Source organism: Terrapene carolina, unplaced genomic scaffold (assembly GCF_002925995.2).
Source record: "Terrapene carolina triunguis isolate 2854851 unplaced genomic scaffold, T_m_triunguis-2.0 Scaffold66, whole genome shotgun sequence".
NCBI lineage: Eukaryota > Metazoa > Chordata > Testudines > Emydidae > Terrapene > Terrapene triunguis.
Genome location: NW_020664417.1, coordinates 4,899,343 through 4,916,107, shown reverse-complemented (window position 1 = coordinate 4,916,107; position 16,765 = coordinate 4,899,343). Strand labels below are relative to the sequence as shown.

The following is a 16,765-nucleotide window of genomic DNA, read 5'->3' as shown; positions in this document are numbered from 1 at the left end:
AAGGCCTCTCCAGTTTCTTAATAATTTAATCTCTTTCTCTGTGCCTGAAGGTCAATTGTCACTTTATTCATTTGTTTGAAAACTTCTACTATGAATTTCTCATATTATACCACAGATTTGCCATCTGCTGTTGCAGCAGTTACACTGAGCGCTTCATAATCTAATTTAACCTTTCATATCAAGGCCCCACCTTCCTCAGCCTACTACAAAATATCATCTAAATAAACAATTTTTTAAACCAAATCATCTATGTACTGTGGCTACTAAGTGCCTACTTTTACTTGTCATTCAGGGAAAGGTAGCATTTTCAAAACTAGTGCATATGCATTTCAGTAGAATTTAACTGGAATACAATTGCTGAATTTCATGAAGTACTAAATGCACAAATAAAAAAGCTAATCCATCATAAAATATATTTGTCATACTTAACAAGTAATTTAGTTCTAAGTATTTAAAATACTTCACAGTATACACCTCTACCCAGATATAAGGCAACCCGATATAACGCGGGTTCGCATACAAGGCGGTAAAGCTCTGACACGCTGCTCTGAGCAGCGTGTTAAGGGTGCCGGACCAGGCCGGGGCCGAGGGGTTGGCTAAGGGGCAGAGGGTCTCGAGGGCGGTCAGGGGCTCCCCCCGCCAAGGTCTGGGAGGCAGAAGCTGTGGGGGGGGCACTTTTGGGGGCCCCGCAGTCCCAGAGTGGCCCTGGGGATTAGCGGGGGGCCGGGAGCAGCCCGCTCTGCTTCCCTCACCCCAGCCCCAGCCGTGTCACTCGGGGGAGGGAGCTTGGGGGAAGGGATTCCCCCCCACACTCACCGGCAGCAGTGGAAGCGGAGCAGCCCGGCCCCAGCCCACTCCACTCTGCCACCTCCCAGCCACGGCGCTCTGCTTCCCGCCACAGGTGAGTACAGGGGGCGTCCTTTTCCCTACCTCCCCACACTCACCTGCGGCGGGAAGCGGAGTGCCGTAGCTGGGAGGTGGCAGATTGGAGCGGGCTGGGGCCATATCGCTCCACTTCCCACCGCAGGTGAGTACGAGGGGCGTCCTTTCCCCAACCTCCCCACACTCACCGGTGGCAGGAAGCGGAGCAGCCCAACCCCAATCTGCTCCCCTCTGCCAGCTCCCAGCCGCAGCGCTCCGCTTTCTGCCGCAGGTGAGTGCAGGACCTTTCCCCAGCCACCCCCCACAGCGACACGGCTGGGGCCGGGGCAAGGAAAGTGGAGCAGGCTGGGGATGTGTCGCTCCACTTCCCGCTGCAGGTGAGTGCGGGGGGGGCGTCCTTTCCCCAACCTCCCCGCACTCACCGATGGCGGGAAGCGGAGCGCCGCAGGAGGGAGGTGGCAGAGTGGAGCAGGCTGGAGCCGGGCTGCTCCGCTTCCCGCCACTGCCACTGCGTGCCTGTCGGGGGTGGGGGGTGTGGATAGGAGTTGGAGCACTCAGGGGACAGGGAGCAGGGGGGTTGGGTAGGGGGTGGGGTCCTGGGGGTGATTAGGGACGGGGGTCTCTGGAGGGGGTGGTCAGGGAACAAGGAACAGGGAGGGCCAAAGCAAGTTCAATATAACGCGGTCTCACCTATAACACGGTGAGATTTTTTGTCTCCCGAGGACTGAGTTATATCGGGGTGGAGGTGTACTAGCTAACATACAATTGTATATTTTGCAGGAGAAATGATGTCTTAGCAATGCAAGTCTGAGCAACACTCTACTATTAAATCTTTGCTCTGCTCCCAGAAGAGACTGTTTATAAATTATGTTATGCCTATAAACTAAGTGAGATTAGCAAACTCAAGTCTTCACAGATAGGGGCCTAAATTAATGTTTAACTTTACACACATAAGTAGTTCTTCAGACTTCATTGGGATTACTCAACATGCATAAAATTATTTGTGCATAATTCTTCGGAGGACTGAGATCTTGTAAAGTATATACAAATGCCCCCAATCATTGCACTGTTTTCTATACTTGCACAACATTTATACCAGCCATATAAAAATGTTTATATTAAACCAAATGTCCATCAGAGACACCTGCACCTCTGTGCTTAACGATGCTTTGTTACTGTAGACTTACAGCTAACATTTCTGCTTCTAGAAGAGTTCGGTACTGCATACTGCTGGTGGCATCAACGTGTAAAAGCTGTCCTTTAATTGCAGGGGAGTAGCCTAGCAGACAGAACAAATAATGTTTACATCGTGGCTTCTCTTGTGTGACAAGATTATTTCTGAGTTACAGTAAAGAAGCAAGAGTTAAACAGAAATTCAAATACTTTATAAACAAACACCATGAGGTGCAAAACACATCATGAAGAGCATCAACAGTGTGAGGCTCCAGTTCAGTCCTATATTAGTTGGATGACAAAGGCTTAAGATAATGCAGTTGTGGAATCTTGCTGGTCCAGAAAAGGCTACTCTGGGGCTCTTAAGACCAGGTTTCAATTTGCAACTCTGTCACAGCCTTTGTGTGAAACCTTGGGCAAGTCACTTAGCTTCTCTGTCTCAGTCATCCATCTGTAAAATGGGGATAGCAGTACTTCCCCTCCCTCAAAGGGGTGTTTGTGAGGATACATACATTAAAGATTGTAAGGTGCTCAGATACTATGGCAATAGGGATAATATATATGTACAATAGCCAAAAGAGACAGACAGCGATAGGAAAGGCAATGATGGACTTCAAAAGGAAGCTGCATCTTCTACTCCTTATATGCAGGGTAAAGATAAGACACACAAGCAAAAGCAAGTAAGGAGAACTTCAGCATATATAACATAGGACTTCAACACTTACCGACAGGGGAGGGCAACAGAAGAGCCCTAATCCCGGTCTCCCTCCACCCCAAGCTTTATCTTTATCTTGACTTTACATGGTATTTCTATGACTAAGTTAATATTTCATCAATGTATTACCCAAGATGTTTCTGAAGACTTGTTATGGTAATCATATTGAAAAATGGGACTTGCCTTTGTACGGATACAATTTATGTAATATGCTAAAATATGAATAAAATAAGAGCCTTGTTTTCAGTAACTAGGGAGAAGTTACGGCAATGTCTTATTGATATCAATTAGAGCTTCACAAGAGTTAAACTTGTATTTTTAAAGTGCTTTCAGATCCTGTAATGAAAGGCACTATGAAAGTATAAGTTATTATTGCTCCTTTACATAGAAATATAGGTCCTTTGTAGCCATAAGGGGAAAACAGCTTAGGATATCTCAATCCTATGAATTAATAAATGTTTTCTCCGATGCACAATCTTAAGAATGTAAAATAAACCGCCTCATCAACTTACCATTTTCACTGACTGTCATGGGAATATTTATTTCCAAATACGAGCCTGCTCCAACATTTACATGTACAGCATTGGTTTCCTACACCAGCCAAAGGAGGGGGGGAAAAGTTTAAACATTATTTCTCCTCCTATCTTCAGCCAGTGTATGTCATGCCTCTGGCCATCATTATTCATGGTTACATTGTCAGAATTAAAAAAGAAGGATCTAGTTGACTGTAGTCTTCCTTGGACTAAACATGCTAAATATTAACAAGGGATCTACAAGCAATGATTTTAAAGGAAAATATTTACAATTTCTGGGGTATAACAAGTACTGATTTAGGGCCATGAGAATATGCCATCGGATAACCTGACCTGATGAGTAATGGGACAGAAAAGTGGGCTGTGTCCCTGGAATTATTGCACCTTCTCAGTTCTGAAAGCCCCTGTGCAGGGTTCAGGATATGCATATGGAAGAGAGTGGGCAAGTGATGCCCATAGAGGCAACACTGCCTCTCACTAGACCCAGCAATTAGCATTAAGTTACCCATCTTTCCCCTCAATGCTTTAGAAACCAGCTCTCCTTCATGAGAAACCTCATTATAATGGCAGACTATGTAGGAAACTCCATGAGGGATATTTCATGGAGTTACTTATCACCTAGTTGGGAACATCCTTTGTAGATGATGACATGGCCTTAATGTTTAAAAAAATATGAGAAATCATGATACTGAGAATAAGTTAACATTAACAACCAGAAGATCCTTGGCTGAAAGAGGAACTGGTGTGGATGAAAGAAGATTATATTTCCCTTTCTCTTCTAGCTCGCATGATTCTACACAGAATTCAGGAAGATCCAAGCAAAAAAAAAAAAAAACCCCCCCCCCCCCATATCATATTTAAATATCTCTAGATACCACCTGACAAATGAAAATATGCACGAACAAAAAGCCAGACAACCTAATCACAAGAGCTTGTAAGATTCAGAGTTATCTTAAAAATGTCTTTCTAACCACCTGGCCATTATTTACCCTGTTTTTGGTAAAGAGCAAGTCAATAGTGGCATCTGCAATGATATTCATTCGCAACTCAAAAGCAAGGATCTGTCTTGGCTTGCCAGGCTGTGCAATTTCTGAGACTTTCATAACCTGGTAATCTGGTGGGAAAAAAAATTTCCACAAACAGTCCCTAGAAAACAAGAAGAGAAATATAGTTACTCCTAGGGAAAGAAACAATTTGGCTCATCTACAAATTTCTTTGCCACCAGTCTGTGTAAATGAATTAGGTCCTTGGACAGCCAACAGGTAAGGAAAGTGAAGGAAGAAATAACATTTGCATAAAGCTGCAAGACACTGAAATCTTCAGACCTAATCAATGGAAAGACATCTGCCTCGTTAGTGAAATCAAACTCAAAATAAACTAGATATTCAAACTGCTAGGAAATAAATATATGCAGGGATGGTTGTGGTGGAGAGGCATGTTATGATGGGATGACAGGAAGGAATAACGTATAACAATCCCAGAAAGTAAATACAAGCAGTTACATTTTTTCTTTCATTTCATCTTCCCACCACACTATACTGTAATTACCTTGTTTTGGAGATTAGGATAAGAGAGATGACAAGGTCACTTTTTGATTGTGTATAATTGGCAGAAGCACAGAAACTATAAAAACAACAAATTTCTTTGAAATTAGAATGTGTGGATCGGAACGTAGTCTGAATTTCTGCAATCTGAACCAAATATATAGCCATAAGAAAGGAAACTGAGAGGATGATAAAAGCATGGCGAGCCTGATATATGTGGTTCAAATAAGAAGTCCATCAGTGAACTAAGGTCAAATTCCACAGAACGGTTTTAAAACTGTAGCCACGTATGAAATACTTTCTTGGAAAAAATAAAAGTACTTGAATGAGAATGGTCTTTTTTTCAGTGCACTCAAGACCGGACTGCTGTAGTAGCTGAGAAATGATTATTTTTTCAGAATTACCCTATGCAGATTCATTAATGCCCGCCTGAAGAAAGTGAAGGGTTCTTGAAATGGACTTCAGAGATTAAAAGCACTTAGGTGAATTAGGGCAGCAAATTCCCCAAGGGAATGAACAGAACAGGTAATCATCAAGTGAACCATCCCCTGTCGCCCAATCCCAGCTTCTGGCAAACAGAAGCTAGGGACATCATCCCCGCCCGTCCTGGCTAACAGTCATTGATGGACCTATCCTCCATGAACTTATCTAGTTCTCTTTTGAACCCTGTTACGGTCTTGGCCCTCACAACATCTGCTGGCAGGGAGTTCCAGAGGTTGATTGTGCATTGTGTGAAAAAATAATTTGTTTTGTTTGTTTTAAATCTGCTGCCTATTAATTTCATTTGGTGACCCCTAGTTTTTGTTATGAGGAGGAATAAATAACACTTCCTTATTTACTTTCGCCATACCAGTAATGATTTTATAGACCTCTATCATATCCCCCGTTAGTCGTCTTTTTTCCCCAAGATGAAAAGTCCCAGTCTTATTAATCTCTCCTCATATGGCAGATGCTCCATACCCCTAATCATTTTTGTTGCCTTTTTCTGAACCTTTTCCAATTCCAATATATCTTTTTTGAGATGGGGCAACCACATCTCCATACAGTATTCAAGATGTCGGTGTACCATGGATTTATATAGAGGCAATATGACATTTTCTCTCTTATTATCTATCCCTTTCTTAAGGATTCCCAACATTCTGTTCATTTTTTTGACTGCCGCTGCACATTGAATGGATGTTTTCAGAGAACTATCCACAATGACTCCAAGATCTCTTTTTTGAATGGCAATAGCTAATTTAGACCCTATCATTTTATACGTACAGTTGGGATTATGTTTTCCAATGTGCATTATTTTGGATTTATCAATATTGAATTTCACCTGCGATTTTGTTGCCCAGTCACTGAGTTTTGAGAGATCCTTTTTGTAGCTCTTCGCAGTCTGCCTGGGATCTTGAATAATTTTGTATCATCTGCAAATTTTGCCACCGCACCGTTTACCCCTTTTTCTAGATTATTTATGAATATGTTGAATAGGACTGGTCCCAGTACAGACCCCTGAGGGACACCATTATTTACTTCTCTTCATTCTGAAAACTGACCATTTATTCCTACCCTTTGTTTCCTATCTTTTAACCAGTTACCAATCCATGAGAGGATCTTCCCTCTTATCCCATGACTGCTTACTTTGCTTAAGAGCCTTTGGTGAGGGACCTTGTTGAAGGCTTTCTGAAAATCTAAATACACTATATCCAATGGATCCCCTGTGTCCACATGCTTGTTGACCCCCTCAAAGAATTCTAGTAGATTGGTGAGGCATGATTTCCCTTTACAAAAACCATGTTGACTATTCCCCAACAAATTATGTTCACCTCTGTATCTGACAATTTTGTTCTTTACTATAGTTTCAACCAGTTCGCACGGTATTGAAGTCAGGCATACCGGCCTGTAATTTCTGGGGTCACCTCTGGAGCCCTTTTTAAAAATTGTCACATTAGCTATCCTCCAGTCATTTGGTAAAGAAGTTGATTTAAATGATAGGTTACAGACTATAGTTAGTAGTCCTGCAATTTCACATTTGAGTTCCTTCAGAACTCTTGGGTGAATACCATCTGGTCCTGGTGATTTATTACTGTTTAGTTTATCAGTTTATTCCAAAACCTCCTCTAATGACACCTGGGACAGTTCCTCAGATTTGTCACCTAAAAATAATGGCTCAGGTTTGGGAATCTCCATCACATCCTCAGCCATGAAGACCGATGCAAATAATTCATTTAGTTTCTCCGCAATGGCCTTATCATCCTTGAGTGCTCCTTTAGCATCTCGATTGTCCAGTGACTCCATTGGTTGTTTAGCAGGCTTCCTGCTTCTGATGTACTTTAAAAATATTTTGCTATTACTTTTTGAGTCTTTAGCTAGCTGTTCTTCAAATTCTTTTTTGACCTTCTTAATTATATTTTTACACTTCATTTGGCAGAGTTTATGCTCCTTTCTATTTTCCTCACTAGGATTTAACTTCCACATTTTAAAGGATGCCTTTTTGCCTCTCACGGCTTCTTTTACTTTGTTGTTTAGCCACAGTGGCTCTTTTTTGGTTCTCTTACTATGTATTTTAATTTGGGGATTTTACTTTTGGTGCTGTACCTTTTATTTTCTGTTTAACTAACCTCCTCATTTTTGTGTAGTTCCCCTTTCTGAAATTAAATGCTACAGTGTTGGGCGGCTGTGGTGTTTTCCCCGCCACAGGGATGTTTAAATTTAATTATATTATGGTCACTATTACCAAGCGCTCCAGCTATATTCACCTCTTGGACCTGATCCTGTATTCCACTTAGGACTAAATCAAGAATTGCCTCTCCTCTTGTGGGTTCAAGAACTAGCTGCTTCAAGAAGCAGTCATTTAAGGTGTCAAGAAACTTTCTCTCTGTATCCCGTCCTGAGGTGACATGTACCCAGTCAATATGGGGATAGTGGAAATCCCCCATTATTATTGAGTGTTTTATTTTAATAGCCTCTCTAATTCCCTGAGCATTTCACAATCACTATCACCATCCTGATCAGGTGGTCAGTAATATATCCCTACTGCTATATTATTATTTGAGCATGGAATTACTATCCATAGAGATTTTATGGCACAGTTTGGTTCATTGACGATTTTTACTTCATTTGATTCTACATTTTCTTTCACATATAGTTCCACTCCCCCACCAGCGTGACCTGTTCTATCCTTCTGATATATTTTGTACCCTGGTATTACTGTGTCCCATTGATTATCCTCATTCCACCAAGTTTCTGTAATGCCTATTATATCAATATCCTCATTTAATACAAGGCACTCTAGTTCACTTCTAGAGTGCCTTGTATTATTATTTAGATTTCTAGCATTGGTATATAACAGGGGTCAGCAACCTTTCAGAAGTGGTGTGCCGAGTCTTCATTTATTCACTTTAATTTAAGGTTTCGCGTGCCGGTAATACATTTTAACGTTTTTTAGAAGGTTTCTCTCTGTAAGTCTATATATTACATAACTAAACTACTGTTGTATGTAAAGTAAACAAGGTTTTCAAAATGTTTAAGACGCTTCATTTAAAATTAAATTAAAATGCTGATCTTACACCGCCGGCCTGCTCAGCCCGCTGCCGGCCTGGGGTTCCGTTCACCTAGGCCGGCAGCGGGCTGAGCGGGGCCTGCGGCCAGGACCCCAGCTGGCAAGGGGCCGGCAGCCAGAACCCCAGGCTGGCAGCAGGCTGAGCGGGGCCGGCGGCCAGGACCGGTCTGGGGTTCCGTCCGCTGGCTCCTGCCAGCCAGGGTCCCAGCTGCCGGCCCCGCTCAGCCCACTGCCTGTCTGGGGTCCTGGCCCTGCCCACATAGAGTGGGTACCTACCTTCTCCCTGGTTCTGGCCCATTCTCTTCCTCTCTCTCTGCACTGAGCTGAGGGTGGGGGTGCACTGAGCACAGGGCTGGGGGTGAAGGAGCAGGCTGGGGGTTGGGGTGCAGGGTCTGGCCAGGAGCTAGAATGAGGGAGGGGGCTTAGGGTTGTGGCAGGAGGTTTGGGTGTGGAGCGCTTACCTGGGCAGCTCCCATTTGGTGCGAGGGGTGCAGGTGGGAATGTGGGGGGGGTGAAGGAGCTCCCATTTGGTGCTCAGGGTGGGGGGGCTGGGTATGTGTGGGGAGTGCAGGAGTCAGGGCAGGGTGTGTGTGTGGAGGGTGCAGGAGTCAGGGCAGACGGCTGGGGGCGTGTGAGGGGGTGCAGGAGTCAGGGCATGGGGTGTGGGGGGCTGGGTATGTGTGGAGGGTGCAGGAGTCAGGGCAGAGGGCTGGGGGCGTGTGAGGGGGTGCAGGAGTCAAGGCATGGGGTGTGGGGGGGCTGAGTATGTGTGAGGGTGCCAGAGTCAGGGCTGGGGTCATGGGGGGTACAGGGGACTGGAGTGTGAGCGGAGTGCAGGGGTCAGGGCAGACGGCTGGGGGGGTGGGCTGGGATTGGGGGGTGCTCCCAGCCCCCTGCCCTGAGTGGCTCACGGCAGGGGGCTGGAGGGATATGCCCTGATTCCATCCCCCCTTCCTCAAGGCCCCCTCCTGCCTCTTCCCTGCCTCCTTCCCGGTCTGAGCAGCGAGGGCGCTGGGGCTCCTCTTCTCCCCTCCCTCGCAAGGGCCATCGGAGGTAGGGAGGGAGAGGAGGCGGAGCACGACACAGCACGCTGGCGGAAGAGGCGGGGGAGGGGGAAGCTTGGCTGCCAGCGGAGCCTGCCCTACAACAGCAGCTGGCAGGACCAAGCTTGCTTCTGCCCCCGCCAGAGAGAGCGGTAGGCGGGGGGCGGAGAAGAGCGGGCTGGGTCGGGCAGGATTTTTAATGGCATGCTGCTGCCTGCCGGGGTCCCAGCCGTCGGCCCCACTCAGCCTGCTGCCGGGGTTCGGCAGCAGGCTGAGCGGGGCCAGCGGCTGCCGCAGCGTGCCATTAAAAATCGGCTTGCATGCCGTCTTTGGCACGCGTGCCATAGGTTGCCGACCCCTGGTATATAAGCAGTTTAAAAACTTGTCACTTTTTAGCTGTCTCCCATTACATGATGTAATTGAATGAGACTTTTTTTCATCAGATCCTACCTATATTTTATCATCTTCCATCCTTTCCTTTGAAAAGACCCACCTCTTTGGATCCTTTACCTGATCAACAACAATGCCACCATCACTGGGCAGGTTAAAGTATGAAGTGTTCTAAAGGAGAGCAAATTTTCTTGGTGATACTAAAAATCAGAGGTTTTATGTTCCCAGGAATGCACTATGCTGTACACAGAAGTTCTTTCCTTTAGGTACTTCAAGATATTGTTTACTATCTATAGTCCTTATGATCTGCACATTCTCACACTCCTATAAGGTAGTCAATCACAACAATTTCACAGATGGGTAAATGGCATACATCCAAGAGGGATAACAAGTATGTGATTCTTCTCAATATTTTTTTTCTTAAATGGGCAGATTGTCACCTTTATGCAACTTTTACCTTACCTGTACCTGTAAACAGTCCCACTGACTTCAGTGGAATTACTCTCAGAGTAAAGTGCTATCCAAGGTAAGAAATGGTGGTAGAATCTAGGCTTGTAATTTAAGGCAAAAGGCCAAACCTGCAAGTATTCATTGGGATTCCATCAAGCATCTGCCTGTTCCCACCAATAATTCCAATTTACAGAACAATCTTTTCCTCCTTATTAATTCCCTACCCTAATCTAAAGGGGAAAATTCATGAAGAGTTACAGTTTACAATATCCCTTTGCTCCAATTCTCCACAAAAAAATCATTACAGTTTTATTGCATACAGAAAATGGCAGAACTGTTGAGGGTTTTTTTTTTTTTTTTTTTTTTCAAATGACTTAAGTGTAAATTTGCTACAGATACAGAAATTTGACAGCATCAGAGCTACTACATTCATTAAATAGGAATACAATTTATTGGTTGCTTATTATCTTTGTGAAGAATGGTCTTTAAATTCTGGAGGACATGCATAACAGCGAATGCTGAGCCTACTATTAGGCCTAAACTACTGGACAGAGGTCCTTTAATTTCATATTTTGACTGTTTATACTTAGTAGTCTACCATGTACAATTAACAGCCTGAGCAGCAATATCAATGGAGACGTCATAACAATTTCCAAACAGGAAATGATATTCAAGATTAATATTTAAAATGCAATTCAGTTTAATACCTTTGCCTGTCAGCCCACGGTCCATAGTTGAAATCTGTTCCTTTTCCACATACAATGTCTAATCCCCAACATGGAGGCAGGTCTTGCAGTTTACTGTCTTCATCGCTTGTTTCTCCATCATTATTTTCCTCTGTCTCCTCTGGTACAAGACCTGTAGCGTGTAATACAGCAAATATTACTTCAGGAAACTGTTTCCAATTATGACAAATTTTTGCAGACTGCTACACAATTAAAGTATGCAGCTGTCAGTTTCATTCAAGATCACTGCAGGATATAAGAGTCAACCCATCCTTCATGTAGACTAAAGAGAAAGGAAGAGAAGGATATGACTGAAAGCAAGCAGCCAAGGAATTTTTCCAAGGCACTCAATGACAGCTAACTTTGCTCCCCTGAAGTCAGTAAAATCCATTGAACCTACACTACATAATTTTAGCGGTAAAACCTGCCTTCTGTCAGTACAGCTTCGCACATGGCACTGCCTTTTCAGTCCTGCTGACAAAACCCTCAACTACTGCGGGTCAAGTTAAATCATCTTCCTGAGCAGCATAAATCCTCTACTGACACACTTACACTGGTTCAATGCCTGTGTGGACACTGTATTACCTGCACCAGTACAAACAGCCCTCCAGCAATATTGCCACAATGACACAGTCCTGGTGACTGCTCTCTGCTCAAATTTTTGAATTCTTCTGCTAAATGGTCACAGTGACCCCCTTTAAAATGTCCAGAGTTTTTGGAAATGCCTCTGTTCTTGCTGGTTTCAGAGTAGCAGCCGTGTTAGTCTGTATCCGCAAAAAGAACAGGAATACTTGTGGCACCTTAGAGACTAACAAATTTATTAGAGCATAAGCTTTCATGGGCTACAACCGAAGAAGTGGGTTGTAGCCCATGAAAGCTTATGCTCTAATAAATTTGTTAGTCTCTAAGGTGCCACAAGTACTCCTGTTCTGTTCTTGCTAGCTCACTTTTGCAAACACACAGGTATGGCTCCATGAAAAGCTACAGCTAAAATGCCAGTGAACCCTAGTGCTACTGCCTACTACAGGAAAGTAGTCTTGGATGTCCTCAGCCAGTGAGGAGAGGAGCAATGGAACCGTAACTACAGAATTCACACAGGAACAAAGATGTTTATTTGGACATTGCAAAGGAGATGCAGAAACTGAAATATGACAGGGATGAGTTCCAATGCCAGGCAATGGAGAAGGAACTGCAGCAGTCCTACCAAAAGGCAATGGAGGAAAACAAAAAAATTTGGTGCTGCCCTTCAGAGCTGCCACTCTATGTGGAGCTAGATGCCATAACGAGTGGGGACCCCAGCAACTAGTGACTAACAGTGGATGCTCCGTAATGTCCTGAGGAGGGCACACCAGAACTGCACAGTGATGAAGAGCTCACTAAGGAGTGAGACATGAGCCCACATATACCCAAGAAGCTCTGAGACCCAGCCAAACTCAGAGAGAGCCCCCTGAAAAAGGTGTAATTTACTACCCCCCCCCACACTGCACATGGTTTTTAAAACAAACTTTCTTCACAGCCCCCGACGCTTCACTATCTCCTATCTGTCCTTCACACACACCCTCAAAATGGCAGACAACTGCAAGTAGGCAGGGAAAAAGGGAATTCGATTTTAAAGTAGCCAATTTGTTTTAAGAGCACACAGTAGCATGAACAGGCCAAAAACAACAAAGAATACTTTAGGCAATCAAAAAGCATTCCCAAATAGATAATTTAGCAGGACGTTGATGCATTCAAAAGAAAAACTTTTGCAGGAAGAAAAAAAATGTCCAGTAAAATAAAAATACAGTAATGCAAATATAATTCGATCCATTCAAAAACAAAATGCATTCAAATTAAATACATCAAAAATACAGAAGAATGCTTGCAAACAATCCAATAACTGATCACTGAGACTACATGAATTCCACCCTATTGTGCAAGATTTTACTCTTTCCCCACACAATAATTTATTCATGTGCCCCTCCCAGGCAGAGGTCCCAAGCAGGTGCATCTGGTTTGGCATCAGGAGCAGCCAGGGGAGACATAAATCACCGCCTCGGGGGGTCAGGAATGGGCGTGCATGCAAGACTACCCCCCGGGGCTACAGGGAGGGGCCGGCAGCCACGTGGAGCAAGCGCGCAGGAAGCTGCTCAGCTCAGCTGCGCTGCCGGTGGTGGGCGGGGCCCCGAGCCATTTTAAATTGTCCAGGGGACACGCAGGGAGGGAGTGCCCGGGGGTGGCAAGCAGGGCCAAGGGAGAGACCCAGCCCCAAAATTGCTGGAGCCCTGCAGGCCACACTGGGGAGGTTCTCGGGCGGCAGATGGCCTGTGGGCTGGGACTTTGAGACCCCTGATCTGGACCCTTCCCCCTGCAGAGTCCCATTTCCCTGCACCTGGACCCCCCACTGAGCAACCCATACCTAGATTGCCCCACACAGAACCCTCTTATCCCATACATGGATCACCCACACTAAGCCCCTCCACACTTGGATCCTGCCAAGCTGACATGGAGGGGCAGGGCCCAGATGTGTTTCTGAGGCAAGCTCAGGCCTGGCACTGTGTCAGGGTGAGGTGCAGCCTCACCGCCAAGTCTGTGTCCCAGAGGAAGATGGAGGGTCTGCAGGGTGATCCCCTACCTCTGTGCAGTAGTGGCCTGCGCTTCCCACTGCCATGCTGGAGACTCCACTCTCATTTCCTTTCTAATCTATTGTCTAGAACAATTTCAATTCTACTCCAGTGACTTTACAGTGACATGCTGAGAACTACTTAACCATGCCATTCACGAAGGATGCAAGCTGGCAAAGCATTAGTTTCAATGGGGATACTCAGGTGCTGTACTTTATGCACATATTTAAGTGCTGTACCAGGTCATGCCCTAACTTCACTCCTAAAAATGTTCTGCTCTTTAGGGTATGTCTACACAGCAAAGAAAAACCCGCAGCTGGCCTATGCCAGCCAACTCAGGCTCGTGGGGATTGGGCTACGAGGCTGTTTCATTGCTGTATAGACTTCTGAACTGGGGCTGGAGCCCAGGCTCTAGGACGGGGTGGGCAAACTTTTTGGCCCAAGGGCCACATCAGGGTTGCGCAACTGTATGGAGGGCCAGGTAGGGAAGGCTGTGCCTCCCCGAACAGCCTGGCCCCCGCCCCCTATCCGACCCCTCCCACTTCCTGCCCCCTGACTACCCCCCTCAGAACTCCCAACCCATCCAACCCCCCCTGCTCCTTGTCCCCTGACCACCCCCTCCCAGGACCCCCACCCCCTATCCAGCCTCCCTGCTCCCTGTCCCCTGACAGCTCCCGGGGACTCCCACCCTCATCCAACCGCCCTCTGCTCCTTGTCCCCTGAGCACCCCCTCCCGGGACACCCCATCCCTAACTGCCCCCGAGATCCCACCCCCTTATCCAACCCCCCCGTTCCCCATCCTGACCACCCCGCTAGAACCTCCACCCCATCCAACTGCCCCTCCTCCCTGACTGCCCCCCCCCAGGACTCCCCGCTCCCTTACCCAACCCCCCCCCTCGCTTCCCACCCCCTTACCAGCAGCAAGAGCTCGCAGCTGCGATACCCAGCCAGAGCCAGCTGCGCTCCCCACGCTGCCCAGCGAGAGCGGCGGGCCAGAGTGCGGCCCGCGCTGCGGCGTGGATGCGGGGGAAGGGGGACAGCGGGGGAGGGGCGGGGATAGGCTCCCCGGCCAGGAGCTCAGGGGCCAGGCAGGACGGTTCCGCGGGCCGGACATGGCCCGCGGGCCGTAGTTTGCCCACATCTGCTCTAGGACTCTGCGCGTGGGGGGGGGTGGGGGGGCGCCTTGAGCTCCAAGCCCGGAAGTCTGAACAGCAATGAAACTGACAGCCCCACAGGCTGAGCCCTGTAAGCCTGAGTTGGCTGGCACGGGCTAGCCATGGGTTTTTCTTTGCTGTGTAGACATACCCTTAAAGTCTTCTGTGCTTAACATACATGGAAATATTAGTATTTCCATCGGCTCTGTGGAGTAAGAAATCTATTTGTCAAAAAACATTTCCTGAATCATCTTTGTTGTCTGTACTTGCTGACAGGTATTTTGAACTAAATTACCAAAATAATTGAAAATGGTGCGATTATATTGTGTTATTTTGACAAATAAAATATGCAGAATTTTAAAACATTGCATGCAGAATTTGTAACTTTTTAGTACAAAATTCCCTCAAGAGTAAACCTTTCGGAGCAGCAATCACCACCCATTTCTCTACTGTCAAAGCAGCCCTCATTTTGGGGTCTCTGTGCTGAAGGCAGCCTGGCACACAACTCCAGGAATGTGGCCTTCCACATATGAAAATTCTACAGCCACTAGATTTGCATCATGAGCCAATCCCACCATTCGGTGCTCATTTCACAGGCTCAGAAACTGCTGCTCCATAGTGTGCAGCTGCTCAGTGAGTGCCTGCAGCACCTGGTGACTTTCATTCACTTTCCACATTATCCACACCTCTTCAGTTTTCTCTACTGCAGACCCAGCTGTGATGGTACTTGTAGCGCCATAAGTACAGAACAATCAGCTGCTCTGCCTCTAAAACAGACAAGCCAGATCTACTGATCTGTTCCACTTCCATGATTCTGACAACAAGATGGAAAACCAGCATGAGGAAGAGAAGATTATGGGATGGAACAAAGGAAACTGTGGGAATTTGATCCCCCAACTCCCACAATTGCCTGAGAAGAGCACTGGCAGCCCACAATGCACTGCCAAAAGATTTCTTAGAAGGAAATGCACTGAACAATGGCCCTGGGGACACTGGGATGTGTAATCACCATGCTGTCCTTCTTTTGCCAATACAACCTGTCAGTGTGAGGGCATGCTGCGCCAGCAAAGACAGTCAAATGTGAATACAAACTAGTGATAGCAATGTCAGCAGCTGTATACTGGTAGAAATTTTACTGGTAAAACCTTCTAATGTAAATATGGTTGAATTTTTGCCATTTACTTCAATGTGGGTAGAGAGATAGGCCAACAATGAGCAATTCTGAAAATCCTACCCCATGTGTTCAAGAACTTAGGCCAAAGTTCTCTAACCTGCGTGCCTAAAGTTAAGCTCATAAAAGGTATATTAAAGACTTGTCTAGATGGGGAAAAAATGATTAGTTATACCGGTCTAGTTATAAACCCCTTCCGAAGTGACAAACGCTATGCCAAAAATGACCCACTATCCCAGAATAAGAGCATCTACACAGGAGGCTATAGTGGTTAAATTCACACCTTAGGTTATACTGAGAAAACTTCCCTGTGTACACAAGACCTTATACACCAACGTAGGAGTGGACTGATTTTCAAAAACATCTGCAGTTCCCACTGATTTCACCTGGAGTTAGGTTTGCTTAGCATGGTTTTACAAATCAGGTGATTTCTATGTGGATGCTTAAATATAGTTTTAAGAAGTTTAATATTAGGCACTGAAAACTTGACATTTTCAGAAGTGTCTGAGGAGAATTAGGCACCAAACTCCCATTGATACCATTCTGAAAATCCCACCTCCAGGTCTGACCTTTTCCAGACCTGCAGAGAGAAGCGTGGATGTTGGGTTTATCTAAATGTTGACAATATTCATTATGAAGCACGACAGCTAAAATATACTGTTAAAAACAGTGTTTTGACTCAAAATATAAATTAGTACTCTTTTCCATTTATGTCAGTGGAACCTGCCCACCTGTTCATGTCAATGACAACAATGTGAAAATTTAGTAGATAATACTAAAGAGGGGCAGGGACAGTCCATATACTTTCTTGCAACATTCTTATTGTCTCACATCT

At 45.6% G+C, this 16,765-nt stretch overlaps 1 protein-coding gene across 1 annotated transcript in view; it reads right to left on the bottom strand.

The window, feature by feature from the left end:
• Window positions 1–16,765, bottom strand: part of KIAA1109 (KIAA1109 ortholog) — a 242,236-nt gene that overhangs the window by 162,839 nt on the left and 62,632 nt on the right. The window contains exons 10-13 of the mRNA XM_029910631.1: window positions 10,985–11,135; window positions 4,293–4,449; window positions 3,283–3,361; window positions 2,070–2,161 (exon numbers count right to left, since the gene is read on the bottom strand). Coding sequence (XP_029766491.1) covers window positions 2,070–2,161; window positions 3,283–3,361; window positions 4,293–4,449; window positions 10,985–11,135 — 479 coding nt within the window. The remainder of the gene's footprint in view (window positions 1–2,069; window positions 2,162–3,282; window positions 3,362–4,292; window positions 4,450–10,984; window positions 11,136–16,765) is intronic.